Source organism: Dendrobates tinctorius, unplaced genomic scaffold (genome assembly GCF_039654945.1).
Source record: "Dendrobates tinctorius isolate UK_male_01 unplaced genomic scaffold, ASM3965494v1 ptg000157l, whole genome shotgun sequence".
Taxonomy (NCBI): domain Eukaryota; kingdom Metazoa; phylum Chordata; class Amphibia; order Anura; family Dendrobatidae; genus Dendrobates; species Dendrobates tinctorius.
In genome coordinates, this window is record NW_027361824.1 from 8,593,199 (window position 1) to 8,619,924 (window position 26,726).

The 26,726-nt window shown below is 43.7% G+C and overlaps 1 protein-coding gene across 3 annotated transcripts in view; it reads left to right on the plus strand.

Annotated features, from left to right (window-relative positions):
* CHRDL2 (chordin like 2) overlaps positions 1-26,726 on the plus strand; it is a 103,876-nt gene that overhangs the window by 38,446 nt on the left and 38,704 nt on the right. For all 3 annotated transcript variants that reach the window (XM_073548514.1, XM_073548512.1, XM_073548513.1), the window contains exon 2: positions 23,273-23,385. In XM_073548514.1, coding sequence (XP_073404615.1) covers positions 23,273-23,385 — 113 coding nt within the window. The remainder of the gene's footprint in view (positions 1-23,272; positions 23,386-26,726) is intronic.

A 26,726-nucleotide genomic window follows, 5' to 3' on the forward strand; every position in this document is an offset into this window, starting at 1 on the left:
ACCTCTGATCTCTAGTAATGGATAGGAGGTATTCTCAGTGATGTCACCACTGATCTCTGGTGATGGATAGGAGACATTCTCTGTGATGTCACCTCTGATCTCTAGTGATGGATAGGAGGCATTCTCTGTGATGTCACTCCTGATCTCTAGTTATGGATAGGAGGCATTCTCAGTGATGTCACCTCTGATCTCTAGTGATGGATAGGAGGCATTCTCAGTGATGTCACCTCTGATCTCTAGTGGTGGATAGGAGACATTCTCAGTGATGTCACCGCTGATCTCTAGTGATGGATAGGAGACATTCTCTATGATGTCACCACTGATCTCTGGTGATGGATAGGAGGCATTCTCAGTGATGTCACCGCTGATCTCTAGTGATAGATAGGAGGCATTCTAAGTGATGTCACCTCTGATCTCTGGTGATGGATAGGAGGCATTCTCAGTGATGTCACCTCTGATCTCTGGTGATGGATAGGAGGCATTCTCAGTGATGTCACCTCTGATCTCTAGTGATGGATTGGAGGCATTCTCAGTGATGTCACGTCTGATCTCTAGTGATGGATAGGAGACATTCTCAGTGATGTCACCGCTGATCTCTAGTGATGGATAGGAGACATTCTCAGTGATGTCACCTCTGATCTCTAGTGGTGGATAGGAGACATTCTCAGTGATGTCACCTCTGATCTCTAGTGATGGATAGGAGGCATTCTCAGTGATGTCACCTCTGATCTCTAGTGATGGATAGGAGACATTCTCAGTGATGTCACCTCTGATCTCTAGTGATGGATAGGAGACATTCTCAGTGATGTCACCTCTGATCTCTGGTGATGGATAGGAGGCATTCTCAGTGATGTCACCTCTGATCTCTAGTTATGGATAGGAGGCATTCTCAGTGATGTCACCTCTGATCTCTGGTGATGGATAGGAGGCATTCTCAGTGATGTCACCTCTGATCTCTAGTGATGGATTGGAGGCATTCTCAGTGATGTCACGTCTGATCTCTAGTGATGGATAGGAGGCATTCTCAGTGATGTCACCGCTGATCTCTAGTGATGGATAGGAGACATTCTCAGTGATGTCACCTCTGATCTCTGGTGATGGATAGGAGACATTCTCAGTGATGTCACCGCTGATCTCTGGTGATGGATAGGAGACATTCTCAGTGATGTCACCGCTGATCTCTAGTGATGGATAGGAGGCATTCTCAGTGATGTCACCGCTGATCTCTAGTGATGGATAGGAAGCATTCTCAGTGATGTCACCGCTGATCTCTAGTGATGGATAGGAGGCATTCTCAGTGATGTCACCGCTGATCTCTAGTGATGGATAGGAGACATTCTCAGTGATGTCACCGCTGATCTCTAGTGATGGATAGGAGGCATTCTCTGTGATGTCACTCCTGATCTCTGGTGATGGATAGGAGGCATTCTCAGTGATGGCACCTCTGATCTCTGGTGATGGATAGGAGGCATTCTCTGTAATGTCACCTCTGATCTCTGGTGATGGATAGGAGGCATTCTCAGTGATGTCGCTCCTGATCTCTGGTGATGGATAGGAGACATTCTGAGTGATGTCACCTCTGATCTCTAGTGATGGATAGGAGAGAGTCTCAGTGATGTCACCGCTGATCTCTAATGATGGATAGGAGGCATTCTCAGTGATGTCACCGCTGATCTCTAGTGATGGATAGGAAGCATTCTCAGTGATGTCACCGCTGATCTCTAGTGATGGATAGGAGACATTCTCAGTGATGTCACCTCTGATCTCTAGTGATGGATAGGAGGCATTCTCAGTGATGTCACCTCTGATCTCTAGTGAGGATAGGAGGCATTCTCAGTGATGTCACCTCTGATCTCTAGTTATGGATAGGAGGCATTCTCAGTGATGTCACCTCTGATCTCTAGTGATGGATAGGAGACATTCTCTGTGATGTCACCTCTGATCTCTGGTGATGGATAGGAGAGATTCTCAGTGATGTCACCGCTGATCTCTAGTGATGGATAGGAGGCATTCTCTGTGATGTCACTCCTGATCTCTGGTGATGGATAGGAGACATTCTCAGTGATGTCACCTCTGATCTCTAGTGATGGATAGGAGGCATTCTCAGTGATGTCACCGCTGATCTCTAGTGATGGATAGGAGAGATTCTCAGTGATGTCACCGCTGATCTCTAGTGATGGATAGGAGGCATTCTCAGTGATGTCACCGCTGATCTCTAGTGATGGATAGGAGACATTCTCAGTGATGTCACCGCTGATCTCTAGTGATGGATAGGAGGCATTCTCAGTGATGTCACTCCTGATCTCTAGTTATGGATAGGAGGCATTCTCAGTGATGTCACGTCTGATCTCTAGTGATGGATAGGAGGCATTCTCAGTGATGTCACCTCTGATCTCTAGTTATGGATAGGAGGCATTCTCAGTGATGTCACCTCTGATCTCTAGTGATGGATAGGAGACATTCTCAGTGATGTCACCGCTGATCTCTAGTGATGGATAGAAGGCATTCTCAGTGATGTCACCGCTGATCTCTAGTGATGGATAGAAGGCATTCTCAGTGATGTCACCGCTGATCTCTGGTGATGGATAGGAGGTATTCTCAGTGATGTCATCGCTGATCTCTAGTGATGGATAGGAGGCATTCTCAGTGATGTCACCGCTGATCTCTAGTGATGGATAGGAGGCATTCTCAGTGATGTCACCGCTGATCTCTAGTGATGGATAGGAGACATTCTCAGTGATGTCACCTCTGATCTCTAGTGATGGATAGGAGGCATTCTCAGTGATGTCACCACTAATCTCTGGTGATGGATAGGAGGGATTCTCAGTGATGTCACCGCTGATCTCTAGTGATGGATAGGAGGCATTCTCTGTGATGTCACTCCTGATCTCTGGTGATGGATAGGATGCATTCTAAGTGATGTCACCTCTGATCTCTAGTGATGGATAGGAGACATTCTCAGTGATGTCACCTCTGATCTCTAGTGATGGATAGGAGACATTCTCAGTGATGTCACCTCTGAACTCTGGTGATGGATAGGAGGCATTCTCAGTGATGTCACCTCTGATCTCTAGTTAAGGATAGGAGGCATTCTCAGTGATGTCACCTCTGATCTCTAGTTATGGATAGGAGGCATTCTCAGTGATGTCACCTCTGATCTCTGGTGATGGATAGGAGGCATTCTCAGTGATGTCACCTCTGATCTCTAGTGATGGATTGGAGGCATTCTCAGTGATGTCACGTCTGATCTCTAGTGATGGATAGGAGACATTCTCAGTGATGTCACCGCTGATCTCTAGTGATGGATAGGAGACATTCTCAGTGATGTCACCTCTGATCTCTAGTGGTGGATAGGAGACATTCTCAGTGATGTCACCTCTGATCTCTAGTGGTGGATAGGAGACATTCTCAGTGATGTCACCTCTCATCTCTAGTGATGGATAGGAGGCATTCTCTGTGATGTCACTCCTGATCTCTAGTTATGGATAGGAGGCATTCTCAGTGATGTCACCTCTGATCTCTAGTGATGGATAGGAGGCATTCTCAGTGATGTCACCTCTGATCTCTAGTGGTGGATAGGAGACATTCTCAGTGATGTCACCGCTGATCTCTAGTGATGGATAGGAGACATTCTCTATGATGTCACCACTGATCTCTGGTGATGGATAGGAGGCATTCTCAGTGATGTCACCGCTGATCTCTAGTGATGGATAGGAGGCATTCTAAGTGATGTCACCTCTGATCTCTGGTGATGGATAGGAGGCATTCTCAGTGATGTCACCTCTGATCTCTGGTGATGGATAGGAGGCATTCTCAGTGATGTCACCTCTGATCTCTAGTGATGGATTGGAGGCATTCTCAGTGATGTCACGTCTGATCTCTAGTGATGGATAGGAGACATTCTCAGTGATGTCACCGCTGATCTCTAGTGATGGATAGGAGACATTCTCAGTGATGTCACCTCTGATCTCTAGTGGTGGATAGGAGACATTCTCAGTGATGTCACCTCTCATCTCTAGTGATGGATAGGAGACATTCTCTGTGATGTCACCTCTGATCTCTAGTGATGGATAGGAGGCATTCTCAGTGATGTCACCGCTGATCTCTAGTGATGGATAGGAGACATTCTCAGTGATGTCACCGCTGATCTCTAGTGATGGATAGGAGACATTCTCAGTGATGTCACCACTGATCTCTGGTGATGGATAGGAGGCATTCTCAGTGATGTCACCTCTGATCTCTAGTAATGGATAGGAGGTATTCTCAGTGATGTCACCACTGATCTCTGGTGATGGATAGGAGACATTCTCTGTGATGTCACCTCTGATCTCTAGTGATGGATAGGAGGCATTCTCTGTGATGTCACTCCTGATCTCTAGTTATGGATAGGAGGCATTCTCAGTGATGTCACCTCTGATCTCTAGTGATGGATAGGAGGCATTCTCAGTGATGTCACCTCTGATCTCTAGTGGTGGATAGGAGACATTCTCAGTGATGTCACCGCTGATCTCTAGTGATGGATAGGAGACATTCTCTATGATGTCACCACTGATCTCTGGTGATGGATAGGAGGCATTCTCAGTGATGTCACCGCTGATCTCTAGTGATGGATAGGAGGCATTCTAAGTGATGTCACCTCTGATCTCTGGTGATGGATAGGAGGCATTCTCAGTGATGTCACCTCTGATCTCTGGTGATGGATAGGAGGCATTCTCAGTGATGTCACCACTGATCTCTGGTGATGGATAGGAGGCATTCTCAGTGATGTCACCGCTGATCTCTAGTGGTGGATAGGAGACATTCTCAGTGATGTCACCTCTGATCTCTAGTGATGGATAGGAGGCATTCTCAGTGATGTCACCTCTGATCTCTGGTGATGGATAGGAGACATTCTCTGTGATGTCACCTCTGATCTCTAGTGGTGGATAGGAGACAGTCTCAGTGATGTCACCGCCGATCTCTAGTGATGGATAGGAGGCATTCTCAGTGATGTTACTTCTGATCTCTGGTGATGGATAGGAGGCATTCTCAGTGATGTCACCGCTGATCTCTGGTGATGGATAGGAGACATTCTCTGTGTTGTCACCTCTGATCTCTAGTGGTGGATAGGAGACATTCTCAGTGATGTCACCGCCGATCTCTAGTGATGGATAGGAGGCATTCTCAGTGATGTTACTTCTGATCTCTGGTGATGGATAGGAGGCATTCTCAGTGATGTCACCGCTGATCTCTGGTGATGGATAAGAGACATTCTCTGTGATGTCACCTCTGATCTCTAGTGATGGATAGGAGGCATTCTCAGTGATGTCACCACTGATCTCTGGTGATGGATAGGAGAGATTCTCAGTGATGTCACCGCTGATCTCTAGTGATGGATAGGAGGCATTCTCTGTGATGTCACCTCTGATCTCTAGTTATGGATAGGAGACATTCTCAGTGATGTCACCTCTGATCTCTAGTGATGGATAGGAGGCATTCTCAGGGATGTCACCTCTGATCTCTAGTGATGGATAGGAGACATTCTCAGTGATGTCACCAATGATCTCTGGTGATGGATAGGAGGCATTCTCAGTGATGTCACCTCTGATCTCTAGTGATGGATAGGAGACATTCTCAGTGATGTCACCACTGATCTCTAGTGATGGATAGGAGACATTCTCAGTGATGTCACCTCTGATCTCTAGTGATGGATAGGAGGCATTCTCAGTGATGTCACCGCTGATCTCTAGTGATGGATAGGAGACATTCTCTGTGATGTCACCTCTGATCTCTGGTGATGGATAGGAGACATTCTCAGTGATGTCACCACTGATCTCTGGTGATATATAGGAGGCATTCTCAGTGATGTCACCGCTGATCTCTGGTGATGGATAGGAGACATTCTCAGTGATGTCACCTCTGATCTCTAGTGATGGATAGGAGACATTCTCAGTGATGTCACCTCTGATCTCTAGTGATGGATAGGAGGCATTCTCAGTGATGTCATCGCTGATCTCTAGTGATGGATAGGAGGCATTCTCAGTGATGTCACCGCTGATCTCTAGTGACGGATAGGAGACATTCTCAGTGATGTCACCTCTGATCTCTAGTGATGGATAGGAGGCATTCTCAGTGATGTCACCGCTGATCTCTGTGATGGATAGGAGGCATTCTCAGTGATGTCACCGCTGATCTCTAGTGATGGATAGGAGACATTCTCAGTGATGTCACCACTGATCTCTGGTGATGGATAGGAGGCATTCTCAGTGATGTCACCTCTGATCTCTAGTGATGGATAGGAGGCATTCTCAGTGATGTCACCACTGATATATGGTGATGGATAGGAGGCATTCTCAGTGATGTCACCGTTGATCTCTAGTGATGGATAGGAGGCATTCTCAGTGATGTCACCGCTGATCTCTAGTGATGGATAGGAGGCATTCTCAGTGATGTCACCGCTGATCTCTAGTGATGGATAGGAGGCATTCTCAGTGATGTCACCGCTGATCTCTAGTGATGGATAGGAGGCATTCTCAGTGATGTCACCGCTGATCTCTAGTGATGGATAGGAGGCATTCTCAGTGATGTCACCGCTGATCTCTAGTGATGGATAGGAGAGATTCTCAGTGATGTCACCGCTGATCTCTGGTGATGGATAGGAGGCATTCTCAGTGATGTCACCGCTGATCTCTAGTGATGGATAGGAGGCATTCTCAGTGATGTCCCCGCTGATCTCTAGTGATGGATAGGAGACATTCTCAGTGATGTCACCGCTGATCTCTAATGATGGATAGGAGGCATTCTCAGTGATGTCACCGCTGATCTCTGGTGATGGATAGGAGGCATTCTCAGTGATGTCACCGCTGATCTCTAGTGATGGATAGGAGACATTCTCAGTGATGTCACCGTTGATCTCTAGTGATGGATAGGAGGCATTCTCAGTGATGTCACCGCTGATCTCTAGTGATGGATAGGAGGCATTCTCAGTGATGTCACCGCTGATCTCTAGTGATGGATAGGAGGCATTCTCAGTGATGTCACCGCTGATCTCTAGTGATGGATAGGAGGCATTCTCAGTGATGTCACCGCTGATCTCTAGTGATGGATAGGAGGCATTCTCAGTGATGTCACCGCTGATCTCTAGTGATGGATAGGAGGCATTCTCAGTGATGTCACCGCTGATCTCTAGTGATGGATAGGAGAGATTCTCAGTGATGTCACCGCTGATCTCTGGTGATGGATAGGAGGCATTCTCAGTGATGTCACCGCTGATCTCTAGTGATGGATAGGAGGCATTCTCAGTGATGTCCCCGCTGATCTCTAGTGATGGATAGGAGACATTCTCAGTGATGTCACCGCTGATCTCTAATGATGGATAGGAGGCATTCTCAGTGATGTCACCGCTGATCTCTGGTGATGGATAGGAGGCATTCTCAGTGATGTCACCGCTGATCTCTAGTGATGGATAGGAGACATTCTCAGTGATGTCACCGTTGATCTCTAGTGATGGATAGGAGGCATTCTCAGTGATGTCACCGCTGATCTCTAGTGATGGATAGGAGGCATTCTCAGTGATGTCACCGCTGATCTCTAGTGATGGATAGGAGGCATTCTCAGTGATGTCACCGCTGATCTCTAGTGATGGATAGGAGGCATTCTCAGTGATGTCACCGCTGATCTCTAGTGATGGATAGGAGGCATTCTCAGTGATGTCACCGCTGATCTCTAGTGATGGATAGGAGAGATTCTCAGTGATGTCACCGCTGATCTCTAGTGATGGATAGGAGAGATTCTCAGTGATGTCACCGCTGATCTCTGGTGATGGATAGGAGGCATTCTCAGTGATGTCACCGCTGATCTCTAGTGATGGATAGGAGGCATTCTCAGTGATGTCATCTCTGATCTCTAGTGATGGATAGGAGGCATTCTCAGTGATGTCATCTCTGATCTCTAGTGATGGATAGGAGACATTCTCAGTGATGTCACCTCTGATCTCTAGTGATGGATAGGAGGCATTCTCAGTGATGTCACCGCTGATCTCTAGTGATGGATAGGAGAGATTCTCAGTGATGTCACCGCTGATCTCTGGTGATGGATAGGAGGCATTCTCAGTGATGTCACCGCTGATCTCTAGTGATGGATAGGAGGCATTCTCAGTGATGTCACCGCTGATCTCTAGTGATGGATAGGAGAGATTCTCAGTGATGTCACCGCTGATCTCTAGTGATGGATAGGAGAGATTCTCAGTGATGTCACCGCTGATCTCTGGTGATGGATAGGAGGCATTCTCAGTGATGTCACCGCTGATCTCTAGTGATGGATAGGAGGCATTCTCAGTGATGTCACCGCTGATCTCTAGTGATGGATAGGAGAGATTCTCAGTGATGTCACCGCTGATCTCTAGTGATGGATAGGAGAGATTCTCAGTGATGTCACCGCTGATCTCTGGTGATGGATAGGAGGCATTCTCAGTGATGTCACCGCTGATCTCTGGTGATGGATAGGAGGCATTCTCAGTGATGTCACCGCTGATCTTGAAGTGTTAGTAACTATTTCCTTCAGGCTGATATAAGATATATAAATGGCTGCTGTTGCTGCTGATGGATCCTGTTGATGAGATTTCCTTCTGTCTCTTAGGGAATGATTCCTTACTCACAGCTCAGGATATACAGGGTCTCCAATCTCCGGCCTCCCTGTGTCGTGACGAGCTGTGTGTTGGCCAGCAGGGGGCGCTCTTATACACCATTTCCATATTCGTGTTATTACAGCGCTGTCTCTTATATGATGAGATGTGTATGATGTTCACATCCAACCGCACTGATCATCTCTGGGTTATTATATATATGTTATATAGGTCACATTTTGGTGGTCTTCCCTTACAGACTACAGCAGACAGTTTTTCTGGATCATAGAGACATTGAAGGGTCGTATTAATGAAAAGTTTCACGTTTTTATAATTGTTTCATTTCCTCACCATGTTCGATACCTCTGCCGGCTGTCGGTGAGAGCACGCTGGTAGATTCCATCCACCGAGGCGGTGATCCTGTAACCAGACCTGAATCAAGTGTGGAGAATCCTCTGTGAGCCAAACATGTGGACCTCCAGACTGATACATTGTAACAAACAGGAGATGTGTTCAGCTCTGTGTGTATCAGTGGATCCTCTCTGATCAATGGCACATCCCGGTAATAGATTCATGGCTGAAAGTGTTGGCACCCTTCGAATTGTTCCAGGAATTGAAAGATTTCTTCCAGAACATGATGGCATTTACACATGATTATTTCCTTTGTGTTTATTGGAGCAACGCAAAAAAAACTGAGAACAGAAGGCAAATTGGACATAATTTCACACAAAACCCCAAAAATGGGCCAGAAAAAAATTGTTGACACCCTCCTTAATATTTGTTTGCACCCTTTGGAATTAGTCACCACACTCCATCACTTCCTATAACCATCCACAAGCTTCTTACACCTCTCAGCTGGAGTTTTGGATGACTCTTCTTACAATCTGCTCCCGGTCTCTCATATGTGAAGGCGCCTTCTCCCTACAGGAATTTTAAGATCTCTCCACACGTGATCCAGACGCATTGCTGCCACTTCAGAACTCTTTAGCTCTTTGTATCCATCCATTTCTGGGGGCTTCTTGAAGTCTGTTTGGGGTCATTGTCCTGCTGGAATACCCATGACCTAAGACACAAACCCAGCTTTCCGACACTGGGCACTACATTGCCACCCAAAATCCTTTGGTACACCTCAGATTTCATGATGCATTGCACACAGTCAAGGCACCTAGTGCCAGAGGCAGTAGAACAACTCCACAATATCTGTGACCCTCCACCATGTCTGACTGTAGGTACTGTGTTCTTTTCTTTGTAGGCCTCATTCCGTTTTCAGTAAACAGTAGAATGATGTGCTTTACCAGAAAGCTCTGTCTTGATCTCATCTGTCTACCAGACGCTTTCCTATTAGGATTTTGGCTTACGTACATTTTGGCGAATCGCGGACTAGCTTTTTATGTTTCTATCAGCAGTGGGGTCCTCCTGGGTCTCCTGCCATAGCGTTTCATTTCATTCACATGTGGACGCATATTTCACGCTAACACTGATGCACCATGAGCCTGCGGGACAGCTTGAATTTCTTTGGACCTTGATTGGGGGCTTATCCTCCATCTGGACTATCCTGCGTTGCAACCTTTCATCAATTTTTCTGTGCCGTCCACATCCAGGGAGATTCGCTACTCTTCCATGGGTTATAAACTTCTTGATTATGTTGTGTACCATGGAAAAAGGAACATCAAGATCTCTGGAGACGGACTTGTAACCTTGAGATTGTTGATATTTTTGAACAGATTATGTCCAGTTTGCCTTTTTTTCTTCCGTTTTTTTGAGCATGAATGTGGCTTTTACCATTTTTTTAATTTTTTTTTTACTCAAGAGCCCTAATAAATTCCATCATTCATTTCTATAGGAAAGTGTTGTGGACTTTTACATTACATTTCCTTAAAATGGAAAAACCCCTTTAAAATGATAATCTCCCCATGATATTACAGGAAGGTTATTTCTGCTTTGATGATTAGTGGTAACAGATGGACCGTGTCGTAGTCATGGGGTCGTTTTCCAGTGGAGGCTTTCATGCTGCATCTCTTGGGGGTTTCCTTGACCTCTTCCTGATGATGGTCTCCATGCGCTGACTCCAGACTGGAGAACGTCTGCAGCCTTGCTGCCTGTAATTAGTAATATTCTGGCAGGAAGAAGGGAAGAAGGTTCTCTTCTGGGGCCGATGCTGTAGGAGGCGATTTCCTGCCACATTTGGGGTCTTTGTTCTTTAAAGGGATTCTTGTGTGGTCTTCTCCAGTGACTGTGGATGTGTCATCTCCTCAAGGTCTCCTTCTCCCTTGTGCTTGATACATTATTTCCCTGCAGTTTGTGCTATAACTGATTCACCCCAGAGAGTAAAAAGAAGCAGAAGGGGGTCACAAACTTTACCAGCTATTATTACTTGGAAACCTGTCTATAGAATTCGGCTAAATGAAGTTTCTACATGACTATGGTACAAGCTACACTGCAATTGTTCTAAAGTAGCCCGCGTAGTCACACACGATAGTCCCCTGGTAGAGTGCTCACAATAGTCCCCAGGTAGACTCCTGACAATAGTCCCCTGATAGACTGCTCAAAACAGTCCCCTGGTAGAGTGCTCACAATAGTCCCCTGGTAGAGTGCTCACAATAGTCCCCTGGTAGACTGCTCACAATAGTCTCCTGGTAGAGTGCTCACAATAGTCCCCTGGTAGAGTGCACACAATAGTCCCCAGGTAGACTCCTGACAATAGTCCCCTGGTAGAGTGCTCACAATAGTCCCCAGGTAGACTCCTGACAATAGTCCCCTGGTAGAGTGCTCACAACAGTCCCCTGGTAGACTGCTCACAATAGTCCCCTGGTAGAGTGCTCACAATAGTCCCCTGGTAGAGTGCTCACAATAGTCCCCTGGTAGAGTGCTCACAATAGTCCCCTGGTAGAGTGCTCACAATAGTCCCCTGGTAGACTGCTCACAATAGTCCCCTGGTAGAGTGCTCACGATAGTCCCCTGGTAGAGTGCTCACAATAGTCCCCTTGTAGACTCCTGACAAAGTCCCCTGATAAACTGCTGCTCATAATAGTCCCCTGGTAGAGTGCCCACAATAGTCCCCTGGTAGAGTGCTCACATTACCCTGATAGAGCGCTGATAATAGTCTCTCAGTTGAGTGCCGACAAATCCTTCAAAATAGTGATCACAGTAGTCCTCTAAAAGAGTGCTCACAATAGTCCCCTTGTAGAATGCTCCCCAAGTAAAGTGCTCCGAGTGTTCCCTCAATAAAGTGCTCACAATAGTTTCCCAGTAGAGTGCTCACACTGTCGATTCCTCCACCAGTCTTTACACAGTAGACCACCAATGGAGTGCCACACAGTAGTCCCTTCCAAAGTTGTCACCTGTCCAGAAATTCCAGGACAGTCCATAAAGATTAGTTAGTTTTTTGCCCTGTCCATAAAAAAATTATTATAGTGTCCCCGATTTATTTGAAGGTGAAGAAACTTATGCTGATTATCGTAGTTTACAGTGAATGCAGCTGATGTCTCGTGTCAGACTTATGGGCTGTGGACAAGGATCACTTATATTCATATTGAATCATGGTTTTCCAATGTGTCCATAAAAAATATTTTCTGTCCGTGAATTTTTGATAAGCTGTCCAGAAAAAATAAAAAGTCAAGCTTGTAACCTTTCCACACATGTTCCTGCTAGCACTCCATAACTTCAGATGAATTGTGTTGAAGACGACCTTTCACTAAATTTTTCATATTGAACCGAACACACGATGTAATGGCGGCTGCAGGGTGGAATAAAACATCTTTTCTTTATTTCTCCTATTTGTTGCAGATATATTAGCAATCAAAGTATTTGGCAGCTAATGAGTTATCAGACAGTTTTCACTGGAGGTTGTGTCCATTTTCCCTCTGTATGATGCTGACCAATCAGAAGCCGGGAGAAACACTCAGGGGAAAGAAGAACACGCCCCACCATAGCTCAGAGCAGGTTTCTCAGTGTGTGAGATGTAAGATACAGCCCTGATCTCTTGGTTTCACCTCCTGAGTTTAGCTGTCCTATTATAAATTCTTCTATAAACTCTCCTCCTCTTATAGCACTGTCAGCTCTACTGTACTGCTCCTCCCCACACTGCCTGCTGTGCTCAAGAAAATTGTACTCACCGTGAGATCAGGGTTTTCATTATGTATCACACAGGAGAAGCCTGTTCTGAACTATTCCTGTGTGACATGTAAGGAGACCCTGGTCTGATCTCAGTGCCGAGCAAGTACAAGTTGAACTAGTGTTTCTTGGTTTGCAACACGGTCTTGGTCTCTGGTGTCTCGTGGTTTATAGTCTTGGTCTCTGGTGTCTCGTGGTTTATAGTCTTGGTCTCTGGTGTCTCGTTGTTTATAGTCTTGGTCTCTGGTGTCTCGTGGTTTATAGTCTTGGTCTCTGGTGTCTCGTGGTTTATAGGCTTGGTCTCTGGTGTCTCGTGGTTTATAGGCTTGGTCTCTGGTGTCTCGTGGTTTATAGTCTTGGTCTCTGGTGTCTCGTGGTTTATAGTCTTGGTCTCTGGTGTCTCGTGGTTTATAGGCTTGGTCTCTGGTGTCTCGTGGTTTGCAACCTAGAGACGCTCTGTGTCAGCGGACTGCGGCTTTTTACACTGTGTTCCAAATTATTATGCAAATGATATTTTTCTCTGATTTTCCTAAATCGGTACAAATGACAGTCAGTCTAATAAAAGTCATCACCGGTTAGAGTATAAATCAAATTTTATTGAAGAAACCTCCCAATAATAACAGTATAATCTCAAAAATGAATAAAAACTCAAATTGCACTGTTCCAATTTATTAGGCACAGTAGAATTTTTAAACATTTGATATGTTTTAAAGAACTGAAAATGCTCGTTTGTGGAATTTGCAGCATTAGGAGGTCACATTCACTGAACAAAAAGGATATTTTGGAGTTAAATAGCTTAACAAGCCAAGTGACATGTTAACATAGGAACTCTTCTGTGATGTCACCTTCACAATTCTTGCATCCGTTAAACTTGGGAGTTTTTGGAGAGTTTCTGCTTGGATTTCTTTGCATGAAGTCAGAATAGCCTCCCAGAGCTGCTGTTTTGATGTGACCAGCCTCCCACCCTCATAGATCTTTTGCTTGATGATACTCCAGAGGTTCTCCATAGGGTTGAGGTCAGGGGAAGATGGTGGCCACACCATGAGTTTATCTCCTTTTATGCCCATAGCAGTCAATGACTCAGAGGTCTTCTTTGCAGCATGAGATGGTGCATTGTCATGCATGAAGATGATTTTGCTCCTGAAGGCACATTTCTGCTTCTTATACCATGGAAGACAGCTGTCAGTCAGAAACTCTATATACTTTGCAGAGGTCATTTTCACACCTTCAGGAACCTTAAAGAGCCCTACCAGCTGTTTCCCCATGATTCTGGCCCAAAACATGACTCCTCCACCTCCTTGCTGACGTCGCAGCCTTGTTGGGACATAGTGGCCATACCCCAACCATCCACTACTCCATACATCTGGACCATCCAGGGTTGCTCGACACTCATCAGTAAACAAGACTGTTTGAAAATTAGTCTTCATGTATGTCTGGGCCCACTGCAACCATTTCTGCTTGTGAACACTGTTTAGGGGTGGCCGAATAGTAGGTTTATGCACCACAGCAAGCCTTTGAAGGATCCTACACCTTGAGGTTCGAGGGACTCCAGAGGCACCAGCAGCTTCAAATATCTGTTTGCTGGTTTGTAATGGCTTTTTAGCAGCCGCTCTCTTAATCCGATGAACTTGCCTGGCAGAAACCTTCCTCATTCTGCCTTTATCAGCACAAACATGTCTGTGCTCAGAATCAACCACAAATCTCTTAACAGTACGATGATCACGTTTGAGTTTTTGGGAAATATCTAATGTTTTCATCTCTTGACCAAGGCATTGCACTATTTGATGCTTTTCAGCAGCAGAGAGATCCTTTTTATTTCCTAAATTCCTTGAAACCTGTGCCCTGCTTAATAATGTGGAACATCATTCTTAAGTAGTTTTCCTTTAATTGGGCTCACCTGGTAAACTAATTATCACAGGCGTTTGAGATTGATTTTGGTGATCCAAAGAGCCCTGATACACAATACCATCTATGAGTTTATTTGAAAAACAAAAAATAACATCTTTATGACACTTAAATCCAATTTGCATAATAATTTGGAACACAGTGTATGGACGCTTGGTGTCTGCAGCCTGCAGTTCTTTATGGACGCTCGGTGTCTGCAGACTGCGGCTGTTTATGGACGCTCGGTGTCTGCGGACTGCGGCTCTTTATGGACGCTCGGTGTCTGCAGACTGTGGCTCTTTATGGACGCTTGGTGCAGACTGCGGCTCTTTATGGATGCTCGGTGTCGCTCGGTGTCTGCAGACTGGCTTTTTATGGACGCTCGGTGTCTGCAGACTGAGGCTATTTATGGACGCTCGGTTTCTGCAGACTGCGGCTCTTTATGGACGCTCGGTGTCTCCAAACTGAGGCTATTTATGGATGCTCTGCGTCTGCAGACTGCTGCTCTTTATGGACGCTCAATGTCTGCAGACTGTGGCTCTTTATTGAAGCTCAGTGTCTGCAGACTGGCTCTTTATTGAAGCTCAGTGTCTGCAGACTGTGGCTCTTTATGGATGCTCGGTACAGACTGCGGCTCTTCATGGACGCTCGGTGTTGCTCGGTGTCTGCAGACTGCTGCTCTTTATGGACGCTTGGTGTCTGCAGCCTGCGGCTCTTTATGGACGCTCGGTACAGACTGCGGCTCTTTATGGACGCTCGGTACAGACTGCGGCTCTTTATGGACGCTCGGTGTCTGCAGATTGCGGCTGTTTATGGACGCTCGGTGTCTGCGGACTGCGGCTCTTTATGGACGCTCGGTGTCTGCAGACTGCGGCTCTTTATGGACGCTTGGTGCAGACTGCGGCTCTTTATGGATGCTCGGTGTCGCTCGGTGTCTGCAGACTGGCTTTTTATGGACGCTCGGTGTCTGCAGACTGCAGCTCTTTATGGATGCTCGGTGTCTGCAAACTGAGGCTATTTATGGACGCTCGGTTTCTGCAGACTGCGGCTCTTTATGGACGCTCGGTGTCTGCAGACTGCGGCTCTTTATGGACGCTTGGTGCAGACTGCGGCTCTTTATGGATGTTCGGTGTCGCTCGGTGTCTGCAGACTGGCTTTTTATGGACGCTCGGTGTCTGCAGACTGCAGCTCTTTATGGATGCTCGGTGTCTGCAAACTGAGGCTATTTATGGACGCTCGGTTTCTGCAGACTGCGGCTCTTTATGGACGCTCGGTGTCTGCAGACTGCGGCTCTTTATGGACGCTTGGTGCAGACTGCGGCTCTTTATGGATGCTCGGTGTCGCTCGGTGTCTGCAGACTGGCTTTTTATGGACGCTCGGTGTCTGCAGACTGCAGCTCTTTATGGATGCTCGGTGTCTGCAGACTGCGGCTGTTTATGGACGCTCGGTGTCTGCGGACTGCGGCTCTTTATGGACGCTCGGTGTCTGCAGACTGCGGCTCTTTATGAACGCTTGGTGCAGACTGCGGCTCTTTATGGATGCTCGGTGTCGCTCGGTGTCTGCAGACTGGCTTTTTATGGACGCTCGGTGTCTGCAGACTGCAGCTCTTTATGGATGCTCGGTGTCTGCAAACTGAGGCTATTTATGGACGCTCGGTTTCTGCAGACTGCGGCTCTTTATGGACGCTCGGTGTCTCCAAACTGAGGCTATTTATGGATGCTCTGCGTCTGCAGACTGCTGCTCTTTATGGACGCTCAATGTCTGCAGACTGTGGCTCTTTATTGAAGCTCAGTGTCTGCAGACTGTGGCTCTTTATGGATGCTCGGTACAGACTGCTGCTCTTTATGGACGCTCGGTGTCTACAGACTGCGGCTCTGTATGGACGCTCGGTGTCTGCAGCCTGCGGCTCTTTATGGATGCTCGGTGTCTGCAGACTGCGGCTCTTTATGGATGCTCGGTGCAGACTGCGGCTCTTTATGGACGCTCGGTGTCTGCAGACTGCGGCTCTTTATGGACGCTCAGTGCAGACTGCGGCTCTTTATGGATGCTCGGTGTCTGCAGACTGCGGCTCTTTATGGACGCTTGGTGTCTGCAAACTGAGGCAATTTATGGATGCTCTGCGTCTGCACACTGCGGCTCTTTATGGACGCTCAATGTCTGCAGACTGTGGCTCTTTATTGAAGCTCAGTGTCTGCAGACTGCGGCTCTTTATGGACGCTCGGTGTCTGCAGACTGCGCTGTCCATGGTTCTATATAAACACTGATAGAAAACAAATGCTGCTGCTACTGTGGGGTCACAATACTATTCCAGCAGACATCAGGTGGTCTGAGGGAATGGTTGATAATTGAGGGTTTGCGAGCAAAAGAAGCATGTGCTGATATGTGGGATTGACTGTAGACATAATAGAAGTAACTGGTTCAGCAGCAGCACAGAGTATTTCAGGAGAGAACTGCTGAAGTTGTGAGAGGTCACAGAGTAACAGAGAATATGAAGTGATCCTTTTGCTGATCTCTCTAGTAGGGGCCATGTCCTTCAGCAGCACAGAGTATTTCAGTAGAGGGAAGGTCACAGACTGAGACTAATGTAGTGGAAGGCATATGCACCCAAAGCAGCACAGAGTATGGAGTGGGCTGTGTGACCCCACCATCCTGCCTAATGGAGCCGAGCTCACTACCGCCACTCACAGCAAGAGGAGCGGAACTGATGGAAGTGAATCAGTGGAAAACTGTGAGCGCAACCCACCCAAAAACTCACACAGTGTGGCGAGGCCGGGCTCTGGGGTGGAGGGTTCGGTGTAAAAGGTTTCACCTGACCATACAAAATCCAGGACAATGATGAGAGTATTCAATGGTGTCTGCGGAACTGCACCGTGTGTATGAGGACCATACACTGCAAATAACCCGTCCCGTAATACTGCATGAGCCAAGGACACCGCATCAAGGACATATAGTATAGCTGTCATGTTCTCCTACATAGGGGGCGGTATTATAGTAGTTATATTTTTGTACATAGGAGCAGTATTATAGTAGTTATATTCTTGTACATAGGGGCAGTATTATAGTAGTTATATTCTTGTACATAGGGGCAGTATTATAGTAGTTATATTCTTGTACATAGGGGCAGTATTATAGTAGTTATATTCTTGTACATAGGGGGCAGTATTATAGTAGTTATATTCTTGTACATAGGGTCAGTATTATAGTAGTTATATTCTTGTACATAGGGGACAGTATTATAGTAGTTATATTCTTATACATAGGGGGCAGTATTATAGTAGTTATATTCTTGTACATAGGAGCAGTATTATAGTAGTTATATTCTTGTACATAGGAGCAGTATTATAGTAGTTATATTCTTGTACATAGGGGGCAGTATTATAGTAGTTATATTCTTGTACATAGGGTCAGTATTATAGTAGTTATATTCTTGTACATAGGGTCAGTATTATAGTAGTTATATTCTTGTACATAGGAGCAGTATTATAGTAGTTATATTCTTGTACATAGGAGCAGTATTATAGTAGTTATATTCTTGTACATAGGGGCAGTATTATAGTAGTTATATTCTTGTACATAGGAGCAGTATTATAGTAGTTATATTCTTGTACACAGGGGCAGTATTATAGTAGTTATATTCTTGTACATAGGGGCAGTATTATAATAGTTATATTCTAGTACATAGGGGGCAGTATTATAATAGTTATATTCTTGTACATAGGGGGCAGTATTATAATAGTTATATTCTTGTACATAGGGGCAGTATTATAGTAGTTATATTCTTGTACATAGGGGCAGTATTATAGTAGTTATATTCTTGTACATAGGGGGCAGTATTATAGTAGTTATATTCTTGTACATAGGGTCAGTATTATAGTAGTTTAATTCTTGTACATAGGGGCAGTATTATAGTAGTTTAATTCTTGTACATAGGGGGCAGTATTATAATAGTTATATTCTTGTACATAGGAGCAGTATTATAGTAGTTATATTCTTGTACATAGGGGCAGTATTATAGTAGTTATATTCTTGTACATAGGGGGCAGTATTATAGTAGTTATATTCTTGTACATAGGGTCAGTATTATAGTAGTTATATTCTTGTACATAGGGTCAGTATTATAGTAGTTATATTCTTGTACATAGGAGCAGTATTATAGTAGTTATATTCTTGTACATAGGAGCAGTATTATAGTAGTTATATTCTTGTACATAGGGGCAGTATTATAGTAGTTATATTCTTGTACATAGGAGCAGTATTATAGTAGTTATATTCTTGTACATAGGGTCAGTATTATAGTAGTTATATTCTTGTACATAGGGGCAGTATTATAGTAGTTATATTCTTGTACATAGGAGCAGTATTATAGTAGTTATATTCTTGTACATAGGAGCAGTATTATAGTAGTTATATTCTTGTACATAGGGGCAGTATTATAGTAGTTATATTCTTGTACACAGGGGCAGTATTATAGTAGTTATATTCTTGTACATAGGGGCAGTATTATAATAGTTATATTCTAGTACATAGGGGGCAGTATTATAATAGTTATATTCTTGTACATAGGGGGCAGTATTATAATAGTTATATTCTTATACATAGGGGGCAGTATTATAATAGTTATATTCTTGTACATAGGGGCAGTATTATAGTAGTTTAATTCTTGTACATAGGGGGCAGTATTATAATAGTTATATTCTTGTACATAGGGGCAGTATTATAGTAGTTATATTCTTGTACATAGGGGGCAGTATTATAGTAGTTATATTCTTGTACATAGGGGCAGGATTATAGTCGCTATATTCTTGTACATAGGGGCAGTATTATAGTAGTTATATTCTTGTACATAGGGGCAGTATTATAGTAGTTATATTCTTGTACATAGGGTCAGTATTATAGTAGTTATATTTTTGTACATAGGAGCAGTATTATAGTAGTTATATTCTTGTACATAGGGGCAGTATTATAGTAGTTATATTCTTGTACATAGGGGCAGTATTATAGTAGCTATATTCTTGTACATAGGGGCAGTATTATAGTAGTTATATTCTTGTACATAGGGGCAGTATTATAGTAGTTATATTCTTGTACATAGGGGCAGTATTATAGTAGCTATATTCTTGTACATAGGGGCAGTATTATAGTAGTTATGTTTTTGTACATAGGGGGCAGTATTATAATAGTTATATTCTTGTACATAGGGGGCAGTATTATAATAGTTATATTCCTGTACATAGGGGCAGTATTATAGTAGTTATATTCTTGTACATAGGGGCAGTATTATAGTAGTTATATTCTTGTACATAGGGGCAGTATTATAGTAGTTATATTCTTGTACATAGGGGGCAGTATTATAATAGTTATATTCTTGTACATAGGGGGCAGTATTATAATAGTTATATTCCTGTACATAGGGGCAGTATTATAGTAGTTATATTCTTGTACATAGGAGCAGTATTATAGTAGTTATATTCTTGTACATAGGAGCAGTATTATAGTAGTTATATTCTTGTACATAGGGGCAGTATTATAGTAGTTATATAGTTATATTCTTGTACATAGGAGCAGTATTATAGTAGTTATATTCTTGTACATAGGAGCAGTATTATAGTAGTTATATTCTTGTACATAGGGGCAGTATTATAGTAGTTATATTCTTATACATAGGGGGCAGTATTATAGTAGTTATATTCTTGTACATAGAGGGCAGTATTATAGTAGTTATATTCTTGTACATAGGAGCAGTATTATAGTAGTTATATTCTTGTACATAGGGTCAGTATAGTAGTTATATTCTTGTACATAAGGAGCAGTATTATAGTAGTTATATTCTTGTACATAGGAGCAGTATTATAGTAGTTATATTCTTGTACATAGGGGGCAGTATTATAGTAGTTATATTCTTGTACATAGAGGGCAGTATTATAGTAGTTATATTCTTGTACATAGAGGGCAGTATTATAGTAGTTATATTCTTGTACATAGGGGGCAGTATTATAGTAGTTATATTCTTGTACATAGGGGCAGTATTATAGTAGTTATATTCTTGTACATAGGGGGCAGTATTATAGTAGTTATATTCTTATACATAGGGGGCAGTATTATAGTAGTTATATTCTTGTACATAGAGGGCAGTATTATAGTAGTTATATTCTTGTACATAGAGGGCGGTATTATAGTAGTTATATTCTTGTACATAGGGGGCGGTATTATAGTAGTTATATTCTTGTACATAGGGGCAGTATTATAGTAGTTATATTCTTGTACATAGGGGCAGTATTATAGTAGTTATATTCTTGTACATAGGAGCAGTATTATAGTAGTTATATTCTTGTACATAGGGGCAGTATTATAGTAGTTATATTCTTGCACATAGGTTCAGTATTTTAGTAGTTATAAAGTAATGAAGCCCGCATAGAGTATAATGCAGCTGCATTTTCCTCTATGGGAGGCTTAATTTTATTTTAAGGGGCTCCATTATACTCTATGGGGGCTACTTTATACTTTATCGGGGGCTGACTTATACTCTATGGAACCCCCATATAGCATAATGCAGCCCCTATATAATACACATAGTATAATGCTTATACTCGATAGAGTATGAGGCAGCTACGTAGAATATGCTGTAGCCCCATGCAGTGTAATGCAGGCCTCATAGAGTTTGATGTAGCCCTCATAGAGTATGATGCAGTCCGCATAGATTGTGATGGAGTCCCATAGAGTATAATGCAGCCCCATAGAGAATAATGAAGCCCCCATAGCGTATAATGCAACTGCATTATACTTTATGGGGGGGCTGAATTATATTCTATGTGGCTACATTATACTCTGTGGGGCTGCATTATACTATGTGTACTATATAGGGCTGCATTATACTCTTTGGAGGCATTATACTATATGAGGGCTGCATTATACTATATGGGGCTACATTATACTATGTGTACTATATAGGGCTGCATTATACTCTATGGAGGCATTATACTATATGGGGGCTGCATTATACTATATGTACTATATGGCGCTGCATTATACTATATGTACTGTATGGGGCTGCATTATACTCTGGATGACGATAGGGAGTATATTATATGTAGGGCTATGTGGAGTGTATTATACTGTATGGAGTACTATGGGGGGTATATTATACTATGTGGAGGACAACGCGAAGTGTATTACACTATATGGAGGACTATAGGGAGTGTATTATACTGTATGGAGGGCTATGGGGAGTGCATTAGACTATATGGAGGACTATGGGGAGTATATTATACTGTATGGAGGTCTTTGGGGAGTGCATTAGACTATATGGAGGACTATGGGGAGTATATTATACTGTATGGAGGTCTATGGGGAGTGCATTAGACTATGTGGAGGAGTATGGGAGCATTATACTATATGAGCAAAATGCTGCCTATTCATCAAATGATTGGATTGTTTATGCCGGAACATAAATCCTTGTTCTCAGCAGCACATCGCCCGGTGAAAACTGCAGATATGCTGCTGATAACATGATCTTGTATGGGGACAGTGTGGAATGTCTTCAATATTGTCGATCATGCTCGTTTCACAGCCTGAACTCAGCGCAACTAAATGCAACAGAAATGTTTCTATGTGATGGGGCGATATGTCAGCATTTGGGACCTCACTTTAACCTTTCTCCCAGGGCCCCACCTTGTCTATATCCGGCCCTGACTGCTGTGTGAATATCTTGTTTGAATTGTGAGTGAATGTCAGATTTCTTTTCATTTTCCCCATTGCTCGGCACCAACATGACAGCGGATGTTTTCCTTGTGGTTATTCTGGATACTGTAAATACGATTCTTTAAGATTCTGAATCTTGACACTTTTCCTCGTGTAGTAGCACTTTTGTTCACTATCCTTTCCTTGTGTTGGAGAATGTATCAGTGAATCTTCTACACACAGTGTAGATCTCCGCACCGTGGTTGTTGCAGCTGACGAACCCTCATCCTGCTATGGATTATAAATGTGGCGCTATTTTGTGGCATCCACCATGCTCCTCCCATTTGGATTACAAACCCTTATCATCGCTGTGGATTCCCCCTTGCCACCTTTCTGTGTGGATTACAGCTCTGTGGATTATAATTCTGCTCTTTCCTTTGGAATAACTATCAATTTTTGGATTAAATCAACAATGTGTCCGTGGATTATGGTGGATTACCGGCGTCTGCCCGCACTGCTGGTGATTTTTTGGGATGTCTTCGGTCTTTCTGTGTCCTGGAGGGATTATATAATGGTGTTCAGACGTGGAGGACAATCTGTGAGAATTAAGAAGATTGAAAATGGTGGAAATTACACAGGACAAAACCCTGAGCCATGAGCCAAGACCTGGGAGGCGCCTGTATGTGCCGCCATCTTTAATTGTGGACGCGGATTTCAGAACGGTGGACACAAGATTTTTTTCTGTTGCTAATAATTGTGTTAATTGATCAGACAGGAATCTACATGAGCGATGTCTGTGACGTGACCAGAGCTGGGGTCCCTACGTGTGGGCACTGTTACCCACCCTATGTATGGGGCGCCACGGAATAGCTCCCTCTGGTCATGGCATGCTGGGAGTTGTGGTGTTCTATGAATGGAATGAATTCTGACTATCTGGTCACTAGCTCATATTGGGGGTTCCAGTGTTCATAAATGGTTTTGTTTTATTAATTTTAGGTCCAGATCTGTTCTGTTTATTTCATGGCAAGAAGTACAGCCTGGGGGAGAGCTGGCACCCGTACCTGGAGCCTCAAGGAGTTGTATATTGCATACGTTGCACGTGTTCTGAGGTAGGTCTGTCCGGGTATATGGCGCCTGTGATAGCAGCAGATTAATGGTGTGAGATGCCATTTACCGCCCGTACTTCATGCTCCTCACTCTTACATTGGTCGTTACCATCTGGATCACGTGGGGATCAGCTACAGTGGAGGCTCCTCACTAGAAAGTCCATAAAAAATGCTGCTCTTCCTGCTGTGCTCAATAAATCATGTAATTAGTTTTCTGAGCCAGAAATCATCAATCAGTATCTTGTAGCCACAAACCCTAAACTAGATATACCGACCACTAGCTGGTAGCTGATAACTATCAACCCATAGATAGAAACCACCGTTCATCAACTTGAACCCAACATTCGCCAACCGATAGTTGACAACCACCAATGAGTAGCTGGTAGTCACCAACCCATAGACTAAAACCACCAGTCATTGACGGGTGCCCAACAGTCACCAACCAATAGCTGATACCCACCATTGAGGAGCTGGTAACTATAAACCCATAGATAGAAACCACCAGTCATCAACTGGTACCCAGCAGTTACCAACCAATAGCTGATAACTATAAACCCATAGATAGAAACCACCAGTCATCAACTGGTACCCAACAGTCACCAACCAATAGCTGATACCCATCATTGAGGTGCTGGTAACTACCAACCCATAGATAAAAACCACCAGTCATCAACTGGTAACCAACAGTCACCAACCAATATCTGATACTTATCATTGAGGAGCTGGTAACTATAAACCCATAGATAGAAACTACCAGTCATCAACTGGTACCCAACCGTCACCAACCAATAGCTGATACCCACCATTGAGGAGCTGGTAACCACCAACTCATAGATAAAAACCACCAGTAATCAACTGGTAACCAACAGTCACCAACCAATAGCTGATACCCACTATTGAGGAGCTGGTAACCACCAACTCATAGATAAAAACCACCAGTAATCAACTGGTAACCAACAGTCACCAACCAATAGCTGATACCCACCATTGAGGAGCTGGTAACCACCAACTCATAGATAAAAACCACCAGTAATCAACTGGTAACCAACAGTCACCAACCAATAGCTGATACCCACCATTGAGGAGCTGGTAACCACTAACTCATAGATAAAAACCACCAGTCATCAACTGGTAACCAACAGTCACCAACCAATATCTGATACTTACCATTGAGGAGCTGGTAACTATAAACCCATAGATAAAAGTGCAATCATATAATCCCTTTAAAAATATGAAACTTTAATAAATTGAGGTAAAAAACACCCCCTAGTGCAATAACACAATTACAAACTCTATACAATAATAACCTACGATAGCCCTACACTAGCCTGCTATCCCTTCCTGACAGTGGAGGTTGGCACCCTAAAAGATACGATTTGGCGCCCCCACTCCGCGGCGGCTGTCCCAGACTCGCCCTAAATGACCCTTATAAGCTACAGGTGGGAAAACAATAAGCAAATAAAAGAGATGAAAGATAGCGCTTAATATAACACACAGGCTATTAATGTACAATATATAAAAGTCAGGCTATTACATGTAACCATAGAGAAACCTCTTTGTATAACCAGTAGATAGTGGCAATCTTGTCTTTTTGGGTATTAATAGACTACAGAAAACATAGATTCCATATGCGTTATCAAATAAAGCCAAAAAAACCCCAAAAACTCTGCAGTAAAATCAGACAAGCACAGACAAGAGGTAAAAAATAGCGTGGTTCAATAAAGGAACATCAGAATTATATCCATATTGGTTCCCATAGAAGGCAATGGATGATACCTATTGCCAAACAAATCAAAAAAAATTATAGAAACAGCTGGGGGATAACCCAAACTTAGCTTCCAGCCTCGACGCGTTTCCCCGTCCACACGGTTCATCAGGAGGCACAATAAGGAACCAGCCGATTCATGGATGTGAGGTGTCCAGATAGAGAGGCAAACCTCAAGGATAATGCAAATGGAATCTATGTTTTCTGTAGTCTATTAATATCCAAAAAGACAAGATTTGCTAATATCTATTGGTTATACAAGAAGTTTCTCTATGTTTCCATGTAATAGCCAGTCTTGCCTGTGTGTTATATTAAGCGCTATCTTTTATCTCTTTTATTTGCTTATTGTTTTCCCACCTGTAGTTTATAAGGTTCATTTAGGGCGAGTCTGGGACAGCCGCCGCGGAGTGGGGGCGCCAAATCGTATCTTTTAGGGTGCCAACCTCCACCGTCAGGAAGGGATAGCAGGCTAGTGTAGGGCTATCGTAGGTTATTATTATATAGAGTTTGTAATTGTGTTATTGCACTAGGGGGGTGTTTTTTTTACCTCAGTTTATTAAAGTTTCATATTTTTAAAGAGATTATATGATTGCACTTTTGATATTTCTTCCCTGGTCCTGTGGACATTTTTTTTTTTATAAACCCATAGATAGAAACCAGCAGTCATCAACTGGTACCCAACAGTCACCAACCAATAGCTGATACCCACCATTGAGGAGCTGGTAACCACCAACTCACAGATAAAAACCACCAGTAATCAACTGGTAACCAACAGTCACCAACCAATAGCTGATACCCACCATTGAGGAGCTGGTAACCACCAACTCATAGATAAAAACCACCAGTAATCAACTGGTAACCAACAGTCACCAACCAATAGCTGATACCCACCATTGAGGAGCTGGTAACCACCAACTCATAGATAAAAACCACCAGTAATCAACTGGTAACCAACAGTCACCAACCAATAGCTGATACCCACCATTGAGGAGCTGGTAACCACCAACTCATAGATAAAAACCACCAGTAATCAACTGGTAACCAACAGTCACCAACCAATAGCTGATACCCACCATTGAGGAGCTGGTAACCACCAACTCATAGATAGAAACCACCAGTCATCAACTGGTACCCAACAGTCACCAACCAACAGCCGAGCCCCATCAAAATGGAGCCGGTAAAAATCAACCAATAGATAGAAATCACCAAGCAATAGTTGGTAATTAGCAGCCGCAAATCATTAACTGATAACAGCCAAGACGTAGCTAGAAACAACCAACTAATAACTGGCAATTAGCAACAACCAAATAATAGCTTATGCCTAAAAATAAATAAATAACTAGCAATAACCATCCAATGCATAGAAAGTGCCAGTCTAGAGCTGGTTACCAACAATCTCCTTCCAACTAATGATGCCATCCAAGAATAAGATGGCGACAACCGACTCATATCCTATAGTCAATGACCAGCATCTGGTGACCAACACAACAACCACTAACCTCCAGCTGAAGCCCTCCAAGCTGAGACTCGTAACCCGTAACACATAAGTCTTCAGCTGGTAACCCTCACCCTATAACTG